The 25,033-nt window shown below is 39.3% G+C and overlaps 2 protein-coding genes across 2 annotated transcripts in view; both read right to left on the bottom strand.

Moving 5' to 3' along the window:
• sardh (sarcosine dehydrogenase) overlaps nt 1-24,931 on the bottom strand; it is a 27,847-nt gene extending 2,916 nt beyond the window's left edge. Inside the window, exons 1-19 of the mRNA XM_025061985.1 lie at nt 24,670-24,931; nt 22,586-22,776; nt 22,158-22,294; nt 21,462-21,640; nt 21,145-21,324; nt 19,862-19,985; nt 19,646-19,746; nt 17,312-17,416; nt 16,608-16,737; nt 16,415-16,501; nt 13,850-13,940; nt 13,513-13,654; nt 9,016-9,099; nt 8,830-8,943; nt 7,113-7,251; nt 4,797-4,910; nt 4,338-4,485; nt 865-958; nt 456-468 (exon numbers count right to left, since the gene is read on the bottom strand). Of these exons, the coding sequence (XP_024917753.1) occupies nt 456-468; nt 865-958; nt 4,338-4,485; nt 4,797-4,910; nt 7,113-7,251; nt 8,830-8,943; nt 9,016-9,099; nt 13,513-13,654; nt 13,850-13,940; nt 16,415-16,501; nt 16,608-16,737; nt 17,312-17,416; nt 19,646-19,746; nt 19,862-19,985; nt 21,145-21,324; nt 21,462-21,640; nt 22,158-22,294; nt 22,586-22,770 (2,167 nt within the window). The 5' untranslated portion in view covers nt 22,771-22,776; nt 24,670-24,931. The remainder of the gene's footprint in view (nt 1-455; nt 469-864; nt 959-4,337; nt 4,486-4,796; nt 4,911-7,112; nt 7,252-8,829; nt 8,944-9,015; nt 9,100-13,512; nt 13,655-13,849; nt 13,941-16,414; nt 16,502-16,607; nt 16,738-17,311; nt 17,417-19,645; nt 19,747-19,861; nt 19,986-21,144; nt 21,325-21,461; nt 21,641-22,157; nt 22,295-22,585; nt 22,777-24,669) is intronic.
• Nucleotides 1-25,033, bottom strand: part of LOC103389085 (ephrin-A5-like) — a 1,154,841-nt gene that overhangs the window by 409,700 nt on the left and 720,108 nt on the right. The gene's annotated exons all lie outside the window — the stretch shown is intronic.

The following is a 25,033-nucleotide window of genomic DNA, read 5'->3' as shown; positions in this document are numbered from 1 at the left end:
AGAGAGAGAGAGAGAGAGAGAGAGACAGACTAATGAGTGATGAGTGGAGCAGAGGGCAGAGAGTCAACTCTGTTCTCACAGCAGTGCAGCCATTAAAATGTCACCCAGACAAGGCCAGGAACTAGTGGGGAACGGAACACAGCACAAACAATCTGAGCATGAACGCGGCTCACACAAACACACAAACACACTCCCACAGAGCTGCGAGAAGATGCCGGGTGCAATCAGTGGAGAGCTGCAGAATTCAAGGCAACGCAGCAAGTGTGCTTGGACCAGCGGCAGGAGTGGATTCCAGCTCCAGGACAAACACGATGCTTTTGATTAGAGACCAGAAATATTGTGAAGATCGAAGCCTGCGGCTGAATTCTCATTCATTCATTTATTCACATATCAATCTGATCCTTTTATTTTTCTACTATTTGTTTGAAAATACAAAGTACTATTAGTCATTTTACCGACGACACTCTGCTGTGAACATAAAAAAAGCACCCGTGTTTGTGGAATGATAAACTGTCTGAAATCTATAAAATGAACTTATTCAGACCTGCAGCTAATAATAATAATAATATGTCAGAGCCAAGGTTGTTGTTGCATCAACCCTGTGAAGCACAGTGATGCACCTGCACCTGTCAGTACTGCCTGCAGTGCACCATCGCTGTTACTATTAAGTATTAATCAACAATTTCTCCAGAGTGTCAAGAAACTGAATTTCTGAGTTAAAAAACCTTGAACACAGACACGGGTTGAAATAAGTCTTTTCTGAAAGTAGCTTTTCATAATCTGTAGCTCACCAACGCCTCACTTCTACAGTCACTGAGGGGGGAGAGTGTTAAGAAAACAGGCCGTGTGTGTTTGCACCCTCACCTGATGTCCTGCCGCGTTGACAACTTTGTGTGTGGAGAATGGGAAACTTTCGTTGCTCAGGTCTGTGTCCAGAACCTCCTGAAGAACCTCTCGGCTGCACCGGAAGAGAAATCACAGTCTGAACGTTTGATTTCAATCACTGAGGTTGAACGTGTCACAATACGTAGAGGACAGGGAGTTCATCTGCTCTCCTGCTACTGATCACCAAGATTTCTTTTAGCTTCAGCTTTTTAATATATATATATATGAATTCCCCTCCACAAAAGGGTTAGGTACTGATAACCCTTTTGTAGAGGTGAATTCATATATATATATATATATATATATATTTAAATGTATACTATTATATAATGGTATAAATAAAACAGTACTAATATAATACATAATCCTGTTTTCTTCTTCTATTTATGATATAATAAGCCTAACATGTGCCCTGTGCTGCTTCTTATTGTAAATGTCTCAAGTGTGTCACCACTAGTCATCATCAATAATCATCATCTCACTTCAGCCAATTAGCTCTAATCCAACCTATCTAATCTAATCAAGTCCAGATGTCTTGTTTTAGCTAACAGCAACGTGTGGTTCTTTTATTTATCGTTCAGCTAGCACTCACCCATTCTCATCCATGTTGGACTGTTTGACATTATAAATAGCAGATTCTAGCGTGACTCATTTCCATTACAAAGTTTTCTTTTCCCACAAATACCACCAACAAAAGTGAACTTCATTTCTGGATGATATTTTCCATAGGTCTGATAAATGGCCGGGCTATTTAGAGAAGCATTTCATCTTGTAAACGTTCACTTCTGTACTTCTGTGTTCAGATGTTTTTATATGCTGTTAATCTGTTAAACGTTCACTTCTGTATCTACGTCGGTGTCTTCAGAGAAATGTTTTCAAGTATCACTCAGACCAAAATTTTCTAAGGCCATGTATAGACTGATATCTACTGCAGAATCTTTTTTTTTTTTAAATCTCCCTTGCCTCTAGTCAGACTCTCTCTCTCTCTCTCTGTGTGTGTGTGTGTGTAGTGTAAGTAAGCTAACCAACAATTAGTTTCACTGACATGCTAATTAAATGCGTTCTCATCTGTGGCTCAGTGGATGGATGAGGACAAACACAAGCCTCTCTTTGTGGAGGTCCCATAATTCCTCCTGTTATAAATCGTCTTTATAATACAACAGACCCAACAAAGCACCAGCTTTCAGTTCCTTTAGGGTGGAAAAAAAAAAAAAAGCTGCCAAAGAGTGTGAGGAAGCATCAGTGCGTTATAGTGACTAAATACTCCAGAGAAATTTCTGGGAAGGCAACCACAGACAAATGAATTTCCATAAAAGCTGTAATTTCCTTCCTCCTCCAGCTTTAAAAGAGATCAATTTGCTCGCTGAGACCCAAACACTGGAGGCTGGATTGACTGCACTTCTTCAAATGTGGCAGACAAAATGAGGAGGAGCTGAGAGTCATCCTGAAGCTGAGAGGAGAGAGGTGCCAATCCAACATGCTGCAAACACACAGGACAACAACACCGCCAACACGATACCACTACATACTGTACACTGATCCACATCAAATGAAGCACCTTTAAAAAAAGACAAACTTAATGTAAAAAGTTTTGTTAACATTTTTCTCAACTTCACAGATATATTGAGCTAAGCTAAGCTTGCTGCTGTTCCCTTAAATTGGCACTCGTTATCTTATTAGTAACACCTAGCTATTTTTTTAGCAACTTAGTTCTCTGTAAGCATTTTAGCCCTTTTGTTAATTGCAACTGATTTTTGCTATTTTTTATGCCAACCTTTAGCACTGATGCCAATTTTTCTTTATGGGAATTTGTTCTAATATTATTTGGCTAGCTTTTAGGCCGTTAGTTGTGTTTTCTGCCTTGTAATAACCAGGGTCTCTGTAATGGTTTCAGTTTTGGTTTTCACAATATCTATGTGTATCTATGGTTAAAAACATCCATCCACAGACACACACACTGTGGGCCAAAGGTGCTGGTGATGCAATGAATTGTGGTTCGTAAGCAAAAATAAAGGACACAGCATAAAAAAAGGTAAGAACATAAAAAAGGTGAAGTAGAGCTGGGAAGAAAAAAAAATCAACAGACGGCAGAAGTCTCTGAGAAAGAGATAAGAAAAACCAACTCAAGGAGAATAAATCAATGCATCCCACACAGGGAACAGAGCGGCCTAAACCTGCTGCTGCTACTGTTGGGTTAGAAACGGGGAAGAAGGAGAGAACAGGGAAGAACAAAGGCAGAGAGCAGAGCAGAGACAGGTGAGAGTGGAAATAGGAGCTGGACGAGGAGTTCAAAAGAGAAAAGACCTGGAGGAGGTAAACTTAGTCCAGTTGACTCTTTAGGAAAGAAATATGGTCAGAAAAACAAGCTGGAGAATCTCCTACACAGTAATCCAACAGAGCTACAGGGGGCGCTGTAGCAAATCCTAGCAGTTTTTGACTGAGGGTTACACCCTAGACCAGTGATTGGCAACTGGTGGCCCGCGGGACGCTCAAGGTGTCTGTCCTGAAAAATTCTGGGCCTCTGACAAATACAGTTGGTGACCCCTGTCCTAGACCTCAGTCCATCACAAGACCACATATAGAGACAAACAACTATTCAAACTCACACCCGCGGTCCCTTAGAGTAAACAATGACCTAACCCTGTTTTCTGATAGTGAGAGGAAACTTGGGGAAAATGGTAGAGACCCACTCTACCTTTATTTTGTTTTCTGGCCAGAGCTGACTAATTACAACCATCTCCCCTCCAGGTTGTGTAAGTAAAACCAGGGCTATCCTGTTCAATCTCTACGGCCATTACTCACCTCCAGTATAATTTGAATCACAGGGTTTCAGTCTGTTTAAATGAAATTACTGAATTCATCTTCACTGTTTCTGCTCTTCCTCCCTCTGTTTGGCCGGTGGCCAGGTCTGCACAATTTAAACTCGCTCATATTGATTAAGGTTAAACAACATTCTCTTTCCTGCAGTTTCTTCTTCTTTTGTATCGTTTTCCTCCTGCCTCTTCTCTTCTCCCTCTCTTTCCAATATAGTGGTTCTCAACCCTTTTTGGCCGGTCACCCCATTTGTACGTTACATATTTCTGGCAAACGCGGAGACAATTCTTTTTTTATTTGCTTTTTATCATGTTTGTTATATTGTGTTGCAAATACAGAGCAACCAGATTAGTGCACAAAGTACTGAGAGGAAATCAAGCAGCCGTCACTAATGCAGTCATGTCAAGCCGTCAATCAAAATGCACCAGCTCAGATGTTTTTATATGCTGTTAATCTGAACTTGATTTATATTCATGATAGTGAAAAAATACAGTTGTTGAAGATTGTGTTTGGTGTTTTTAGCATAATTAAAAAAAAAAAAAATTTCAGTATTGAGTTCCAGGTGATCCCACCAGGGGTCACGACCCCAAGGTTGAAAAACAATGTTTTAATATGAAAAATGTGATCCATTTCCTCACCTTTTTGGTCCTTGGATGCTGATCATCCCCATGTCCTCTGAATGGTCAGTGAGTTCACACCGGAAACCTTGGTCCTGGAGAACCGTTCTGATGTGGTTCCAGTTGTGTTCTGCGACACCACCTCCGATGGCCAGATAGTAGGCGTCACCTGAAGTGAGGAGAGAAGAGGAGTTAGAACAGTAGCTCCCGGCCTTTTTTGTCTTGTGACCCCATTCTGACATCACAAATTTCTGGCGACCCCAGAGACATTTTAGTAGCTGTCACTTGTCATTTAAATTGCAGACCCCCTCATGGGGTCACCTTCTGTAGCTGCCAGTATACATGTCCAATTTTACATACATACAAACTACCAAACATAATATGACCAAAAGAAGTCTTATTCTGCAGCAAGGAGCCATGGGAAGTTGTTTTCGACACACATTCACGTACATGTATACACACACGCACACAGCATCTTACCGTTGGATTCTGGTGCTAGTGGTAGGTTAACAGCTCCAGGCTCCAGTCTGCTCACTGTCAGGTCAGACTCTGCTCCTCCTCTTTTATTCAGCATGCAGGTGTAAACAGTGGAGCCTGAAATACACAGCAGCAGCAGCATAATCAGTACCATCAGCAGCAGCAGCAGCAACATGAGCAGCAGTAGGGTCAGCAGCAGCAGCAGCAGTAACATCAGCCTCTTGGATTTCAGCCATGATGCTCAATAAACGTAACATCAGTCGGCTTGTTACAGTGAACCAGCCTTTTTATATTGCTGTAATTCTGTGTTGGGTGTGAATCCCTGCACTCCCTGCCTGACAAAATAACAATTCTAATGGTTTCTGTTTGGGGCCAACACCATGAAGGAGCGATCAGAATTGATGCCTTAGAACAAGAGCAATACAGTTCCACTTGAAGAACCGGTTGAAACTGGAAGAATGTATAGATTAGGGGTCCCCAACACCCGGTCCGTGGACCAGTACCGGTCCATTGGTCATTTGGTACCAGGCTGCAGTAGGACAAAGTTAAAAAATGTGCTTAATTTTTACTATAATTTTTACTTCATTCAAAGAAAGTCCAGTCATATCAATTTGCTTTCTTTATTTAAAGAATCTCAATTAAAAAAAGATGTAATAAAAAAAACTTTTAATTTCTCAGGTTAAGGTCCTGTGGGCCACACAAAATGGCTTGGCGGGCCGCATTTGGCCCCCGGGCCTTGAGTTTGACACGTATGCCTTAGAACAATGAGGTCGAAGGTTTGTGGTCAGACTAAGATAATGGTCTTTTTTTGCACTTAGCTTAAGCTCTGGCTCCCCCTATCCTAAATAACAATGTGGAGTTTAATTTAGGTCATTACTCTGAAAAAATATCACGTAATGTCGTGAGATCGGATAAGATAAATCTGCCATGATGTACTGAGGGAGCGAAAGGAGAACCGCGATAGAGAGGGAACACTAATTCGTTCCAGCCACCCAGAAATATACTATTAATTAATTAAATTAAAATTCCAAAAATCTTGCAGAAGTTGCTTACTTGTAACTTGAAAAACTCTCTCTTTTTCTTCCACGGTTTTCTAAAGTTTCCTGGGACTGGAGTATTTTTACAATCCTTTTCTTAGGGAATTGACTCCAATATTAAACCTTAAAGCGACAGCTACAGAAGTAAGGAATAAAATCTGAGCTTCATGACTGCAGAGACAAAAGTTATCTGAGACATTCATACAAAGACGTCGTTACAAACCACTTACTACCGAGTGAAGTCTGTATCTAATTACAAGGGCACACTGAAACGATAACGCAGTCGGACAAAGCAGCTGACAGCTGCGTTGACAGGTTAATTTAGATGTGACTGTCATCCATTGGTTGACTGAATGATTGATTATATTGTTGCAGTCTGCCTGCTTAATATGTCAGTACAGCCAACCAGCCACCAGTCTGTACCTCATTAGACCTCAACTGTCCTGCTGGGACATGTCATTTATGTTGGTGCACGCAATAAAGGAACATGAGAAACAAAAAGACAAGGGCGTATTTTTAGACTCCCCTCAATCATACGACTTTATCATAATCTGTCTTTGTCTTTTGGCTAACTTTTAGTTTTATCTGCCATCAATGGAAAGTATCTACCTATGTCTAGGTTAACATTGACAATATTTAATATACTGTAGTTAATTTCTGCCACCAGTCTGTACCTCATTAGACCAAACATCACATTTACTTTGGTTCTTGTTTAGATCTATTTTTTACCCCCTCAAAGCTGCAGCATGAACAGGACCATGTGATTTAAAAAGTGAATTTCATGCCCCTCCCCTGCACAAAAAACAATGTTTGTTGATTTCTAGAGACACAGTCTGAAGGCTGAGTCAACTCTGAGTCAGGAGATAACACTGAAGTCCAACTCTACTGAGCTCAACTCATTTTTGCTTCAGGCTCTCTTCTGGAGTTTTTGCTTCATGTTGGTCGTTCACTTCAATGGCAGATCTTCGAGAATTTCAAACTTCCTCATCGCTATTTTCTCTGCAACTTTCCACTGAGGCGAGGAGCAGTGAAATCCAGCTGCTGCATTTTGAAAGCCACAGTTAAATTAAACAGTGAAAGCCTCCAACTGTTACAGCTCTGTCATCTGTAGCAGTGAAACTACTGCTGTTGTATTCTCAGATTTTAAACGTTGAACTTTTTCATCAATCTTTCCCTCATTCTGTTCAATTTATCTTTGTCTGAATCCAGTGTGAGTGTGTGTGTTTGTTGGTGTGTTTGTGTGTTTCTGTGTGTGTCTGCTATCACCAGCAGCCAGACTGACCTGGTTTCTTGTTGACATCTGCAGTGAACAGCCAATCGGCCGCCTTCTTGGCATCTGGTCCAGTGAGATAAAACTTTCCAAAGTAGGACATGTCAAACACAGCCACGCCATGTCGACATGACAGACACTCCTCCTTAATCTGGATTGCAAAATAAAAATCACAACATATGTCAGATTAACACTGACCATTTGCATGTCAACCACGTGTTTCTAGGACTTCTTCAGGATCCAAGAGAGATCCAGAGCGTTCCTTAAAAAGCATCATTTATCACAGCATAGTGAATCATTTTTTTTGCATCACAATGTCCTCTAAGCTGTTGAGTGAGGCTGTTGCACTCCTTCAAGGCACCATAAAACTGACTGAAACTTTGTATTTGTCTGCCTGCTCCACACGACCATTATTTCTAATGAGGTCACACTGAGACTGTTCACATTCATTTGATAAACCCTAGAAAACCCTAGGCCTCGAGTCAAAAGCTCCCTCTCCATCTACCCTCTCTCCCTCAACTCAGCTCGCTTTCTTTCTTAAGTCATGAAACAAGACTTGACCTTAAAAAACCCTTTATGCTGCACTGCTAACATCCAGTCAGTGTGTCATGAATGCTGGTTCTGCTTCATAATTACTGACCCATATAAAAACACCTGCAGGCCAGAATCAGCAATTCAACTCAACTTGGGGCAAAAGACTTGAATAACAGACAATAAAAGAAAGTCAAGGTTGGCACAGACAAAGTCAGATGCTGAACTGAAGCCAAATATTCAACAAAATGGCTACAATTACTTACCATTTGGTGTAACAAGATTAGTTACAATATAAAGGTTACCATTTTTCTAACACAAAACAAAATGTTAGTCTAGAAAGAGAGTGAACGGTAAATTAGAAAACAGATTAGCTGCACGTACAATACACTACATGGAATTAGCAAACAGCAGCTATAACATGCTGCTATTTGATTCAGAACCCTCAATTGCTATATATTAGTCAAATGTATATGAATATACTGTATATACATATATAACTCATATTAGTCACAACATTAAACTAGTCAAGAAATAGCTAGAACATCCCAACACCACAAGCTAACAGCTAGTAGCTAGAGCTACTCTGGGACTTACAGTAGTAGAAATACTCTGGATCAGGGGTCTCCAATCTTTTTGAAACTAAGAGCTACTTCAAGCGTACTTAGTAATACAGAGAGCTACTCTGGGACTTACAGTAGTAGACACTCTTCTTACCATCGTCATTCGACCCATTTGAATATCATTACAGGTGTAACTGATTTAAAAAAATAACAATAGTAACAATTTCTTACCCTCTTGTTGACTAGTTTTATTTTTAGAACATACCTGGTGGGGACCTTAGGTAGTGCATGGAGGCTACCAGGTGATCCCAGGCACCAAGTGACCAATGCACTAGATAACAACTACAAATTTTCTACTTAAAGTTAGAAATAGCTAAATCTAATCGAGACATATTTATTTTATTTCTCTTTTTTTTTTGGCCAATTTCAGCAAAAATTAAAAAAGGAAACATACAGTATGTTAACCATTAGCCTACATAAAATATGTACATAAACATCTTAAAGTTAGCTAATTAAAGGAGTTGCGCAACGTACATTTTTACTTTATTAATTCATTAATGTAACAGAAAAAGCATACTGTCATTTCCTTCACTTTCACACACAAGAGAAAAACACACAACAATAGCACAACTTACCACGTTGTGATGTGGAGGGAAGTCAAAGGTATACTCCTCCCCCAGCAGTTGATTATATTTGTAATTTTCATTCTTCTGGGTGTCATAAGCACCATAGTAATCGTAGTCTTTAACCTGCACCATTAAGAAAATCAATCATTCTTTACTATTTTTAATATGACAACATTAAGTGTGTGTGTATCTTACAGGAGCCGGTCCATCTGTGTTGAACCAGCCTGGTCTCTCCCAGCCGTGTCTTTCCTGGAACACGCAGCCCTGCTCCGTCAGCACCTACAACCAGAGAAAAACAAGAGTTTGTCTTTTTGCTCAGTCCTCTCAGTGTGGGTCGGTGTGAAAGCTCATCAAAACTCAGGGGAACTCTGGTCCGCCTAAAAACTTTGGGTCTCTGTTTGCTAGAGAGATTTAGATTCTCGACCCTGGATAACCTACGATCTGCATTTGATTCTTCTTGATCCTATTTTTCCTCTCTGGTCAGGGCATGTTCAAAAATATCATTCCTATGTGAGCAGATGCTGCAATTGTTTTCCTTGCAGCTTGGTCCACTATCAAAAACAGTGTGATACAGTGTCACAGTGAAGCAAACCAAGCAAAGGTTCGTACATTCTCCCTGCTCCATACAACCTAGTAATTAACCAACATGAGCTAATGGTTTTTGATAAATCATAAAACTCAGTGTCAAGTGCAGTGACACTTACTGAGGCATGGTGTCCATCTCCATTAGTGCTGCCCTCTGTCTGCATTTCTTTTTTTCTCATGTCCCTCAGATGATTAGGACTCTGCTGGTAGGAGTTGTTATACCAATAACAAACACTAGGTGGCAGGCAAACCTAAAGCAGGCGGGTTATTTTGACCTGCAGTAGTCAGGATTTAGAAGTAGAAAACAAACCTGAAGTTTTAAACAGCACCACCTACAGGAGGCTGAATAATGTTTTTACAAACAGTAAAAGAGTATAACAAAGTAACTTTAGCATTAATGTGCTGATTGTACCTTTAACTAATAACTGCTGCTGGTGACTAGAAAGCAGCTTGTACATTATATTCTGACTGGTCATCCTGACTAGAGAAGTGCTAAACAAATGGAGTACTGCCCATATGTGTATGTGTGTGTATATATATATATATATATATATATACATATATATACATATATATAAAATAGGTTCTTCAGAAATGTTTTCCTAATCATTAAATATCTTTAGGATATAACACTAGATTATTTTTGGTTTCTATAAAAAAATAAACATTTCGGTGTTCGATCTTGTCGCCTACAGTCGGTGGCTCTGCTATCTCCTGCTCCTCCTTGCAGCCAGATAGCTGTGTGTTGCCAAACTTCCCACACTGAGCTATTTATACATTTATCATCCGTGCATCCGACGTGGAGGAAACATGTTCAGCAGTGTCAGAGATGACATGTAGTCCAAGCGTAGGGACATCTTTTAACAGCCAATCAGCCCACTTAAATACCTGGTATCCATAATACATGCTGTCATGATTGCAGCAAGTGCTGCTGTAATTTAGAAAACGCTCATTTTAAAAATAACAATTAGCCTCTACAAGTGTTTTTTTTTTCCTTTCTTCCCTTCTTGGCTCTACAACCCCCTGCATTTATCTCTGGCTCTCCAGCAGCAATGAGGCCCGTTGCTAGGTGATAGCCATCCATGAATGATTAGCAGAAGGTAATGGGCCTTCAGCTAAATTGTTGATCAAACCCAGGCTCAGAGAGACTGTGTGCTTTATCCACAAATACACTATACAGTATGACAAACCCACGAGTGGCAAACTGGTGACCTGGCAAATCTTAGAAAAAGATTATGCTAAACGTTAGCTCAGAAATAACTTTATTGTTGACATATCACACAACTATAAAGAAAAGGACATTTAAAAAATGATAACTGGGCCAGAGCAACAAGTTAAAAAGCTTGTCAAAAACAAAAGGTCAAATAATTAACAACAATATTTCAAATTTAGCTTAAAATATTAGGAGAAGTGAGATTTACCAAACAAGATTTAATTAAAATAGCAAAAAAAGAGAAGAAAATCTGGTTAGAAAAGAGAAAAGATAGTTTGAAAAATTACAGCAAGCTAGCCATAAAATTGCTCAAAGTTTGTTAAGACATTTCTTTATGGCAAGCTAAAAGTGTAGACAGTTTTCGACAGAAAACATGCTAATTTGCATAAAATGAGACAGTCAAAATCCTACAATATCTAGGTGGGTGTGATTTTATTAATATTTTTGTAGCGCAGTACTTGGTCACTGGTCATTTGGTACTGGGATTCAGGAGAAAAAAAAACATATTTGCATTTTGTTGACCATCTGCCTAAAACCAAACATCCAGAGGATTGTCAGTATAAAAGTCTTTTTTCAAAATAAAAGTATAAAATTAAAGTATAAGAAAAGAAATAAAAGTAAAAAAGTTTATTTATTTACTTACAGAATGGGTTTAGCAAGTGATTACTTTGAGAGACCAGAAAGACTGTTTTATACAAAGACTGGCAAATCCTTTCTTGTTCTACTGTATCCAAGAAGCATGAATTACGGAACTACAGATACATACGCATGTTAAATGCGTCAAATACTTGATTCACCAGGAAACAGTCTTTCTTACACAGTTCTTTCAGAATGTGCCAGGAACAGGGAGTACCACAGCAGCGAACATTACAAAAACAGAAAAGAAGAGATTTAATGACTCACAGTCTGCATCAGTGGTATTTCACCACAGGGTGAAGGTCTCTTTATGAAACCACTGACTCACATGTTAATCACCAACTGACTATGAAAAATATGCATTTGGGTCTGAATTAAATCCAAAGCTTTTGAATGAAGCCAACAAACAAAAAACAGAAAAAGACAAGCTGCTAATGTATGGATGATTTATAAATGGAATCAAACATGGATCTTCTTATTGTTGACATTCTAACTGTTGTTTGTCCTTGGGACTCGAACTTTAACTCTTGAATTTGGTTGGTCAACATCTGAGTGAAAATACACAGTTAATCACAACAGCCCAGTAGGTGGTAGTAATGAACCTAACATTCATTTGTCAACTTTGAAGAAAATGAACAGGATGCATTGTTTGGCAGAGTGTTTTTAAATACTTAAGCTCACAGTGTGAACTTAATACAAAACACTGGTCTGCTAGCATTTGGGGTATTTCTAAATAATTACATAATTATGTTTTGGCTAAATTAACTGTAAGATGGTTAGGGTAAAATATCTGACAGTGATTTCCTGAAGGTTGTAGTTCTGGTATTCTTAAGCTGAAATAAATTTTGGGATCATTTTACCTACCTTACTTTCATCAATTACTCTCAAGCATTATTATGTTGTGTTTGTGAACATTGAAACCGTTTTTGATATCTTTTGGCTAATGTTTAGCAAAACTTGACGGCTAATTACTAGATCATTTGTAATTATATTTCTTGCAAAATTTGATATTTTTCAACGTTTACATTTTTGGGGCTACTTAGTCCTACTGGTTGCAGGCATTTCCAGGGAAATTTGTTATCTTATGGGTTGGAATAGATAGCTTGTTTTGCAATGGGTTTGCTAATTTTGTTTCTTATATTAACACTTCTTATATCAACTCATGTTATATTAGCTGCAGCTGTTCTAACACTGATTGACTGAAGATTTACGGAATAAATGTTTGCCAGAAAAAACAGAAGTTTGTGGTTGATATTGTCACCTTGGGTTTTAGAAAAGTCTGACAGCGTTTTCAAAGGAGCATAAACCCCCACTGCCACAACTTATATGGAAGTTTGAAGAGATTTCAAGGCCATTTTACAGAAAAGAGGAGAAAGTCTCACAGAGTAGCATACAAGTAGCAGACTCCTCTGGTTCTATGGAGGCAGAAGTTCTCCTGTGGCTATATTCAATGAACCTTTGGACTTTTTTCTCGATCTTTACGGACGTGCTCACAAGGCACACAGCAAACACTTTTCACCTTCAAAGTCAAATCCCAGCTTACCCCACTTCATATACACAGCAAAAGTTAGAAAAAGTTGAACATGATATCATTAGACTTAAGGGAGTATAACAAAGTAACTTTAGCATTAACATTCTTGTCTTACACAACGGTTCAAGGACTAAAAGGACGTGTCAATCTCGAGGCCAGTGGGCCATATTACCATTTTATGTGGCCCACCAGATTGAGCTTAGAGCTGTCTTTAAACAACCAGCTCACATTCAGTTAATGCATCTGAGCACAACGCTAGCATGTTGTTTTATAGTTGAGAGTCTGCTTTCACTAAAGGAAGACAGAGCTAACCATGCTAACACCAACAACCTAACACCAACAACCTTACTATGTCTTCCAACTGCGCCAGAAGATCTGATCCTTTTGAGTTTACATACTGACAGGAAAACAAATACTTTCTGTGACTATTAAAGACTATATAAAGTTTCTCTATATTTACAAAGTTCACAGGTAAAATCATTTTAAAACTATTAAACATGTCTTATTGTATAAATATTATTTGTGGTTGTTTTCAACCCTAGTTTCCGAGCTGACATTATCCAGCTCCAACTTGAACTATCTACCCTCATTCTGTAAAAGACGTGTGTGGACATTTCCATTTGGTGGAGAAACTTTGGGGTTGTTTTCTTAAAGCCCCCTCCCCCCCCTCCCCATTATCAGGAAAAAATCAATCTGTCAACACTGCAAATCAAAGAGCTGCTCATACCTGGTGGAAAGGATCCTTTCTCATGTTCCGACTGGCCAGAGGTTCATCAAAAGGAAACACAACAGAGTAGTTTTTGGCATAGGATTCATGACTCCTCTCTCTTATCCACCGGTTGTTGTCGGTCAGTGAGTGATGGAAACGCCTGAGAGAGGAAATTCTCAAGATCATCATTGGATAGACTGACTGACATAGGAGACATTTTATTATTTGATAAAACTGACAAAAAAAAACGAGATCAACATTCACAGAGGGCTGTAAAAAATAATAATACAATTCTGGGCCATAATTGACAACCCAGCTGGACTCCAGGCAGTGTTAGCGCCCCCAAGTGTCGTACCTGATGTCATATCCGTACATGTCCTTTTCAGGTCGACCGTGAATGATCCAGTGAGCCAGCTCTTTACCACAGCCTCCTCCCAGCATCATACCTGAGAGAACGAAACACAGACACAGCCTTAAGGGTTTCATGGACATTATCAACATAATGATCTGAACTGGCTTTGAAAGATTCACAGTCAGAAAAGAGACCCTGTGTTCAGACAATTTAACAGTGCCACAGTAAACGCTTGTTTTATTTACATAAAAGCTACGTGAACGAACAGAGCAGCTTTCATGCTCAGCCACTTTTTGTTGTGTGATCTTCTCTCCCCAGTATTATCTCTTGATCTTTGTTCACAGCTGCTCCTGAACAACCGAACCTCATCACAGCTAATGGCTACAGGCGTCAGTTTACCGCAGCTGAAAACAGAGAAAATTAACAAACGACTCCACTCCTGAAACTACATGGTTGATGAGCCCCCATATAAAGTACAGCCATTCTGTGAAGAATGTTTCCTTGCTAACTCACTTATTGTTCTTTTTCTGTTGTTGAGGTTCAGTCAAATGTAGGCACCTTCACTTCTGGTTATGGTGAAAGAATGGAAGCATGGATGGATGGATGGATGGACGGGTAGTTAGAGAGATGGATGGATGAGTAAATTGTTGAGTAAATGGATGAATGGATGGTTGGATTTTTTTTTATATTTCATGTATTTTCAACAACAGTTATCAAACAAAATGTTTAATCTAATTAATCCCTGAATAAATGTGGATTAATCGCTAACACTCACTAACACACTAACACTGATAAATCTCAATTAATCATGATTCATTGTGATTTTGGCACGATACATAATTATGATTGAAATTATTTATTGTGATAAATCGACATTTCAAACTATGACAAAAAAACTTTTCAAGTCATAAAAAGCAGGACAAAGTATTTGCTTCTCTCTGTTTTCATTCTAAATGTTTTTAGATTCATAGTTTCATAGGAATGTTTGTAATTGACTCGTTATTTTGAAAATAAGAGTGTTGAACAAAAGTGTTCAATCCAATCATTGCTTTTTAAAGAAGTTTAAAGTTATGGATGAAGGTTTTGTACCACTGGAGCCAGTGAGCTTTAACAAACTCACTGGCAGAATTTCAGGCCATTTTCACTTTTGCACCGTGAACAAAACTACTGAGGGACAGAGACAGGGCACAAGCTTTATCCTAGGGAAGGTGCTCATTACTGTGATCATGAGCAAGACTTAAGGAAGCTGCTGAGTAAGAGGTGGGAGCAGCCCTGGGCAATTAAACAGCCATCATGACAACAAACAGTCCAGAGTTGTAAACTCAGCAGTTTGTTTTGACACAGAGGATAAGAACAACACGGCTGCCAGAGAACAAACACTGTAGAACATGGAAGGAGAAAATAACAAACTGTCACAGATATTGGATCACTGCATATTTCATTAGAAGACTCAAATTCTTAGAATCTATGACGAAGTGTCAACAATGACAGTGATGCTGTTTATAATCAAATGTAGTGATGACTGATGAGGGGCAGTGTACAAAGAGGAGGAAGTGTAAGTTAAGACCAAATGTAAGAAGCTAAAAGTTACTTAAAGAAAGCTAAAGGTTAGCCAAAATTGCTAATAAACAGCCTTTGGTCAATACAAGTCACCTTAAAATTGCAAGGAAATTGCTAAGGTTTAGCCAATAGGAAGGCTAAGAGTCTGCAATAAGCTTAAGTTTACCAGAAAGCCATTGTAGCTAAAGGGAAAGCCAACTAAATGACTTGATCACTAGGATCTAGTTGATGTAGAAATGTGGTAAATGAGATTAGTTAAAGGGAAGGAAAGAGGAAAATAAAATAATTCAGGTTTGTACAGCCACTGTGAACTAGCTTAGGACTGCTAAAGGTTAGACCACAAACATGCTAATACCAGTCACAAATACTAAGAGGTTTGAAACAGAGTAAAAGTTAAGAAAAGACACTAAAGAGTAAACAGAACAAACTTAAACAAAAAATGAATGTATAACAGCCAGCCAAAAGAAAAAAACAAAAGCTTCAAATACAGAAATAAACAAAAGTGAGGCAGGAAGGTTCACCACCACTCCAATCCTGCAGAGGTCACATGTCATGACCTCTGTTGGAAAACCCATCTGCTTTAACCCATCACCAAAGTGAACAGTGGGCAGCTTTAAGCGCCCGGGAAGCAGTTACTTCAGTGGTAACTTGGCAGCTGGACTCGAACCTGAAACCTTCTAGATCCAAGTCTGCTTCCTTTATCACTAAGCCACCACTGCTCCACTAGGCTAAATGTAAGGAAGTCAAAAACACAGGCCTGAAAGTCTGGGAAAACACTTATCAGCCCTTTCCACTGGTTTTGCTTTTGTTATTTTACCAAAGGGCATCTCTGAAGATTTCTCTGACCTTTTAGTTTTTCTCAAGGAGAAGTTCAACACCTTGGTATTGTTTGGGTTTTTGTTTGATTTAACACTTGTTTTTGGTTACCTTTGAAATGAAAAGATTTCTGTACAACCTGTACTTTCCGCTATCTTTCATCACCCCTGTTTATCTTAGTGCATCACCTACCAGCACTGTTGAAGCCACATCCCAAGAAGAAACCCCTGACCTCTGGAGCTTCTCCCATCAGAGGCTTGTGGTCTGCTGTGAAGGACTCTGACGAAAACAAACAGGAAAACCATAATGACAGAAATGGAATGGAGTGTTTGAGAGAGAGAGAGACAGAGTGTGTGTGTGTAGGTGCACGTGTCTGTGTACATACCTGGACCACAGACAGTGGACTTAATACCAGTCTGCTCCAGACAGGGAACTCTGTTCACTGCTCCCTCAATGTGTTGCATAAAAACATCCCAGTCCAGATCAAACAGGCTGAAGGCAAACTTATCAGACACCTGGGGAGAGGGAGAGAGAGCAAGAGGGAGAGAGAGCGAGAGAGAGAGGAAACATGTCAGATTTCACCATTCACAGAAACCCAAACTGCTCATCGGTGTGCAAACTAGGGTTCTGTTAAATCATCTTGTTAGTTCTCAGCAGGAAACATCTGGCCAATCAAACGTCATACATCACAGTACTTTGTCCAGACTTTAATATTCTACCATCTGGACTGTTTTAACTCCCTCCCTGTGAACTGAGCCAACACTCAGCCGGTGGCTGCGGCTGTCATAGAGAGCAGAATGGAACGGAATAAAATATGAGGAAACAGAACAGTGTCTTCTTATTTTAACTACCTGATTGCAAGGATCAAAATAGGTTTCTTCGTAGATGACAACATTACAGCAATAAAAGTGTATTTATGTGGGAGGTAATGGATTTTGTTTATCGGACTAATTATTAGACAGAGATTATCTACAAAAACACATTTCTCTTTTTGAAAGTTAGTTGAAGGAAATCACTGTGTTCAACTTTAGTTAAGTCAAAAAGAAAAGAGTCACTTCAGAGGAATCAAAACTGTCGACCTCGGCTCACCTCATCCCAGAAGACTGGGTTCTGTTCGTAGCCGCCCACAGACAGGGCATCACCCTGCAGCCGCAGATACACTGATGCATCATGGTCCCTGACATTAGGCATGTTCTGCACAGAGGGGAAAGTCACAGGAGTCAGAAGGAGTGACAAATCACACCATCAGACCAATGAATCTGTTCAAACGTGTGTGTGGCTGCAGTGATCAGCGTAACAGGGTCTGACTTTGACTGGTTTTTGTGCTTTAGACAAAACGTGAGGGGCTGTTAAAGCTGAAAGAAACGTGGTGTCAAATTCAATCTGCAGCAGAAAGGAATAGGCAGCACAAGGTTACGCACCAAACAAGAGGAAAAAATTCATCATTAACAACTACAATTTTGAATGAGAATGATAAAACTTTCCTAAAATTTAGCTTAAAAATATATAATTTTTGTATTAAATACTGTATGTAGACTAACAATACCTTAGATCTAACTTGATGAAAGATTACACTAATATTTTAAGTTTATTCTCGTAAAAAAATCCAACTGTTTCTTGTAAAATTATTACTTTTTTTCTCAAAAATGAAGACTTGTAAACCATTTTTCCCAAAGCGTTTTGACTTAAATCTTCTTAAATCTTTTTTATTCTCAATGTGGCCTTAATGCTCATAATTTTCTACATTGAAACTTTTTTAAAAATTATTTAAGGAAGGACATGAGGTTGTGTGCTTCATAGTAATCATTAAGTCTTGTGTGCATTTGATCCCCAAAATCAACTGATTCTCACCTGGAAAACAGCTGTAACCATGGGGACTCTTGCCAAACAATTCACTATTTTGATAAAAAAAACAAAAAACAAAACAGGAACCAGCTGGAAAACAGTTAAATGAACAGCTGAGGGCATGTGATCATGTAACTGAGGACCTGTTGAACATTCAACCTCTCATATGCTCACAGAGACAGAAAAGAAAAATCCAAAACCACACCACTGACTGCTGGGAAAGACAAAGCCCTGGGAGATATTTGGTGTGAGGTTCCTCAGTCATCTGAAAGTACTGTGTTTCTTTATGGCCCTGAGTGTGTGAAGGTGTTCTGCTGCATGAGTGTCTACAGCTGGTTAAGCGTTTTCCTAGAACATGTAACACAGAGAACCTCTGACAGTCTGTCTGAAACCTACGCCCTCTGGAGGATGAACACGGTCACGCTTGTGTGCACAGACAAAATCCATTTTATTTATTTATTTTACTACACTCAAGACACACTGTGTGGTTCCTGTGCTCCGTGTACACTTCACAGAATGAGTCCTTGCCTCTGCACTTACTCTAATGTGACCCTAATTCTAATCTGAACTCTCTCATCCCTCCTGCTCATTGGGAACCTGCTAAATGTCACCCGAAGGATAATGTGTCCGACAGTGTAGTTCCAAACATTGTCTCTAAAGTTATAGCTACCCCAGAACCACACACACCGTATACCAGACGTGTGTTCTGCATACAGGAGCTCCACAAATGTGTGTCTACTGCACTGGACACTGGTCTTTAGCTCTACACGTCACAGATTCGGAGATATGGAGGCGATAGACTGGACATTTGTGCGACCACAGTGCCCCCCGTTGGTCTGATTAAATTAGTACAACATGATGGAATAAAAAAAACAGGAAACGAATGATAACTAATATTATTGAGTCAACAAGTGCAAAAAGATGGCAGACTGGATTAGACTAGACTAGACCAGTCTGGACTAGATCAGATTCCTTACACTACACAGTAGTATACCATGCTGTATTATACTATATTATAATGTACTGTACAGTACTATGCTGTACTTTACTATACAGTACTGTACTAATTTAATAGAATAAAATGGAATGGACTGGACTAGATTAAATATAAAACAACAAGATTGGTTAAAAAAAAACAGCTAATATTTCAAGCTAAGAGAAACACCTTATAGCCTGCGTGAACTTAAGAACATTTACAAAAATAAATGTACTACTAACTAAAAATCGAATTGATTTTCCCAAGTGCTTGCATGTAGAGCAGGTAACTTTTCACAATGTATTTCTGAAGGTACTGTGCTAGCCTAATCTAGTTAACTTTCAAACTAGTAATCTCCTTTCCTAAGAGTCAACAGTTCCTCTAAGGAGCTTGATTGTTAATCCTTCTCTTGTAAGCCACTTACAAGCAACTGCTAAATACATAAATATGTGTATACATAAATACATGTTCAGAAAAGCAAAATATCATTCCTCCATTTAAAGGTCTATACTTGACATTGGGCAGCCTGCTGGTGGAGGACTGGATTATATTTTCCCTCTAGCATACAGTGTGGCTAATGTTTGAAAAGACAGGGCCAATACCTGTATGCCTTCAATTCTCTCTGTCACCACATAGGCGTGATGCATGGCAATGAGCGGAACCTTGACTCCTGCCATCTCACCCAGTTTGGTGGCCCACACACCTGCAGGAATAATTAAACAAGAAAAATCAGACGCACAACAGAGAAAACAAATGAAAACAAATAAAAATAAAAATCACAGTTCTCCCTTCATTGGATTTCCTTGTCTGAACCTCACCTGCACAGTTTACTACACACGGTGTCTCAATAGTTCCGTGGGGTGTCTCCACCGCCTTCACCCGCCTCACCCCGAGGTCGTCTTCTCTTACTTTAACTCCAGTCACAGGACAGTTCTCAATCACCTGAAGTAGAAATTACAGAATGGAGTTCCTCACGTTTAGTTTAAACAACAGCCTCGTTTGTTTTCCCCAGTGAATCAGCTGATGATTCAGAGTTTAATCTTGTGGGTTTTTTAAGTGTTTGCAGTTATATTTAATACTTTTACAACATACTTTAAAATCAAAAGAACACCTTGAGGCAAATACAGTTAAAAAAACACTGGAGAGTTCTTATTCTGGGCCAATATTTTAAAAACAGAAATCAGACTCCAAGGAAACTGTACTGCTCAGCTTCTTGTAGGACCTGAGTTTGAATCCACCTAAAATCCATACATATAACGGTATGGTATGGTAATGGTAAACAATGGTATATTTGAAATATAATAATAAATAATAATTGAGATTGCAGTCAACAACACCACACAGGGCAAGAATAATTACATACTAAACTACTAATACTACTAACTCTAATCTATCTACCTACTTCTACTAACCTAACATCCACTGTTCAGGTTTCCCATAATCATTGTCAGTGTGCTCCTACTCATGTTTGTATTTTATTCTACTTTACTTTTATTTTTGGTGGGCTATCTACTGTATCTATCTATTCACAAATATATAAATATGTTTATATATATGTGTGTGTGTCTGTGTGTGTGTTTGTGTATAAACACTGTATACAAATAGTCAGGATAAAATGCCCAAATAAAACCTTTTTTCTTGCTGTGAAATGGACCTACGGTATTCAAAGCCAGGTAGAGATCTTTCACCTCTATAGAGACCCTTAGGGGTCCACAATGGTACTGCAGGTGAATAGTGAAATTTTTAAAAAATGTTATTTTTATTTTACCACACAAGCTTCAGTTTTGTACATTAATCACATGAACATTAATCCAATATATTGTAGTGTATGGATAAATGTAATTTAATATTAAACAGATTTTATTTATACAGTATATATATATATACATTCCCTTGTTCCCTTTGAAAGTGCAATTGTTTACCTGACAAGGTGATATACCAGTTCATCTGCTCTAGACTTTCTCTTGTTCAGATAAGATCAGCTTCAATAAAATGTAATGTGACAAACTCATTGGACAAAGTTTAGAATGACAACAAAAAAACCACAGTGCTGCTCTGGAGATGGTAAACTAAACGAGAGAAAATGACAAGAGTTCGTTACCGTGGCTCCTCTGGCAGTTGCTGCTCTGGCTAAAGTGGTACAGGTTCCTGCTGGGTCCATAGTACCGTCCTTTGGCACGTACAATGTTCCATACAGATCATTAACATTCATCAGAGGATACAGGTCCTTGGTCTCAGCAGGTGACAGGACATGGGACTCAATGCCGTACACTTTACCCAGCTGAGGAAGACATACAACAGGATTTAGCAACCCCATGCAGGGTGACCTGGAATTCAAATGGGATCCCCTGAAATGTCTAGTATTTGATTTAAAAGAAATACTGATAAAAACATTTTTTCAACTTATTATTTTCGTACCGACATGAGGCGCTTATACTCGTCCAGCCTCTGCTTGTTGGAGGCTATAAAGAGTCCTCCATTCTGGATCCAGCCTGTGTGGAGACCTGTCTCCTCCTCCAGGTCTTTGCTGATCACATTCCTGGTGTGGGCCAAAAGTTCTACCTCAACATCACTTGGACGAAGCTGCCACAGCAGACCTGGTAAAGAGGTATAGTTTATCAGGTTGTTGGAGAACATAGGCAATGTTTATACTGTTGTGAAATGACTACAGGCCATCCAGGTGTGTTGAGAACTAGGCATATTTATTTGTACCCAGCGCAAGAAAATTCAGCATTTAAATGCTGTCGCTGAGTACAACTGTTGTACCTCTAGTACATGTTCCAGGCCTGTATGCGGCGCTATGTCTAACATACTCACACCGGAAGAATGGTGTTTCACATAAATCCACTTCCAACATTTATTCCTAAGACATTTACAGTAAATGAAGGGTCGGATTGGTGTTATTACTTTGGGATCTGTACTCGCACTGCAGCGAGTACACAATCCTAAATAACAGAATTTTCCCAGCAACCACTTAGACCCGAAGAAGCATCTTGGATGTAGGGGTGAAACATCTTCCAAGAAACTAAACCAGTCCAGTTGCCATTAATGTCATTGTGGGGTTTTTTTTCTGATGACTGACAGTACATGTGAATTTCTTCTGGGACCTGTTACCTGCAGTGTGCCAGGTGGTGCCTGCAGTCAGTCTGTCTCTCTCCAGCAGAACTACGTCCCTCATGCCCATTTTTGCCAGGTGGTAGACAGTCTGACAACCCAGACTGCCTCCTCCAATCACCACCACGTTGGCTGACCTGAAACAGGTGGAGGACATCCACATGTGAGCAGCAGAAAAGGCGACTTTGATAGTTGGAGCAGAAGAAGAAGAAACTTTGAAACCAGCTTGTTTCCAGCTAGATTTATAAGCCGTTTCTCTGGTTTAGCAAACTACTGGTGGTACTTGGCCTCCCTCTCGTAGTAATGTGCTCTTTATTATAGAAAAATTCTGGCATACTCTACCTTTTACCAGCTTCCTACACAGCTGATACAGTAGATACCACTTCAATCAATCACATGTAGATAATACACAAACAGAAGCCACTGACTTGGGTAAGGGTTTGGTGGGACCAGATGCTGCTCCATTGCCCTGTTTGAGAGTCTTCTCATAGGGTACACTTTTTTCCTGGGTGGGCGTTGAGCTGTAGGCCCGAGCACTTATCCGGCACAGAGAGGACACAGGGGGGCGCACCAACAACACCGCACATCGGACTGTGCTCCCCAGAAAAGCCATGGTCCCCTGTGGACAAATGCAAAAATACAGGTGACACGACAGCAGGAAACAGGAAATTCACAATAGGTCAAGGGGTTATCAGAAAAACTCGTTCCAATGTCTGAAGTAGGGATAAACCAATCCACATTTTTTCACCTCCGATCCCATCGCGATATTTTGGATTTGGATATCAGCCTATACCGATACTATTCAGTAAAATATTTCCACGCAGCGGACGTATTTCTTTGCAGCCTGCTATCTGGCTGCAAAATAAGGAGTGGATTTCCTGAACTGTGGCGTGTCTCACGATCTTGTTGAGCCACGTTCTGTTCAAGAAAGTGATTCCACGGTTTACAGTCATCCAACTCTCTGATTGTCGAATCAGACAAGGCTGGAGCTCGGACATGGTTTGTGGAATTCTTTGTAGGTTGGATCGAATCGGGCTGATCGGCTAATTACATTGGGATCAACTGCTGATACCAATACTAGATTGGATCGGCCCCATCCCAATCTGAAGGACAGATTTTTTTATTGCTTCTGATAAAGTTTCCGCAAAATTTAGGAGGAATCATTTGGTTTTTAGCAGTATTTTGTTATTTTAAGCTACTGTTTGGCCTTATCTGATCAAGTATTAGCAAGAACTAACCCTTACCCTAACATTTTGCTATATAGCTTTATGGCTATCTTAAAAAACTTGGATATCTCTTTAAAAAAAATATATTAAAAAGATTTTTTGCAGGAAATACTGGAAAAAATACTAGCTAACAGAGATATCTTGAAGGTCCAAGTTCAGCTCCCTGCACTGATGGAGAATATTACATTTAGATTTCCAATGATAGAAATCACTGTAATCTGTCAGACAAGAGGTGACCCAGGTCAAAGTTCAGACATTGACTATATAACCAAGAGATATAGGAGCTGTACAGTTGTATATGCCAATCGCTTTTGGCAAAGAATAATATTCACATTTTATTAGTCATTAATTTTGAGCAGATAAGCAAACTTTCTACATTGGATGATAAATCGTACCATTTGGCTTCCACCTGGAAGTACAGGTCACAGTATTGCGTGATTAAGACACACTGATTAACTGTTAGATGAGAGCACCAGTGAGGTCAAGGACACTTTTTCTGTTTGTTCTTAATTCTGACAGATCAAATGTCTGGCTAAATGTTTGCTGATTATTGTTGGTAATGGTTTAAAATAATAATAATAATAACAATACATTTTGGTTTACACTGGGCTGAATGTATCTAACCAATGTTTTCTACAATATAACTGTAACTGTTTTATTGTTTAATCTAGTCAATATAACTATTTTTCACCTAAAATACTGTTTATGTTTCAATATATACCTACTAGTAATTCAGTGATTGTTCTCTATTTATTTCACTGCTTTTTCACTGAGACATATATATATATACATACATATATACATGAAACACCGTATATGTATAAGCACAATTAGCACAGATGCCACGTTTCTGAGGTTTAACTATGAAGTATAAAATATGATCCTCCAAGTACAGCTCATGTATATTTTTTTAAATAGTCGAGTTATGGATTTATGTTTACTACAAACATATGAAACACACACTGAAAATATACTGAAGACCTCTGAGAAATGTAAACAAAGACACAAGAGACCAAAAACGTCACATTGCGAAACTTCGTGGTAAAACAGTGCTGAATATTTTCAAAATACAGTACTATCATAACGCACGACGAGCACTTGAACGCACCACAAGAATGCATATCTATTTTCAGCAGCTACTGCTGCAGTAGCAGAGACAACAACGTGGCGGTAAACGTTGCAAATGGTCTGCAAAATCAATGTTAACGACCACTTCTGCAAGATGGCAACTTGACAACTTTTTAAGTATCGTGATAGTATGTTTGTGTATCTCCTTGTGGACTTACTCGTAGTTTGTCTTCTTACACGACGTAGATAGCAAAGTTCTTGAACGTGGAGAACAGAATGCTAATATTCCGAGGTAGATATCCGACTGACTTTTGCACACCAGCTGAGTTAAATGTGCTTTACGAGCTGTGCAAGAGCTCGTGTCGCGGGTTGTAGTTCCTGTTTACTCCTCCTTCTCCTCCTCGGGTAGTATCGCTGCGGCTGCTCCAAGAACAACCAGCCGGCACTGCACTAAACTGCACTGAACTGACCTGAACTGATCTGACTTGATTTATTCTCACGGTACGAAGGCATGTACGGTTAACGAGCCCGCTAACTTTAGGCCTTTTTATTTTTTTGCATAGTCGTTTGAATTTACTGGTA

Source organism: Cynoglossus semilaevis, chromosome 14 (assembly GCF_000523025.1).
Source record: "Cynoglossus semilaevis isolate Cse_v1.0 chromosome 14, Cse_v1.0, whole genome shotgun sequence".
NCBI lineage: Eukaryota > Metazoa > Chordata > Actinopteri > Pleuronectiformes > Cynoglossidae > Cynoglossus > Cynoglossus semilaevis.
Note: the sequence above shows the minus strand (reverse complement) of the source record. Positions and strands in the feature narration are given on the sequence as shown.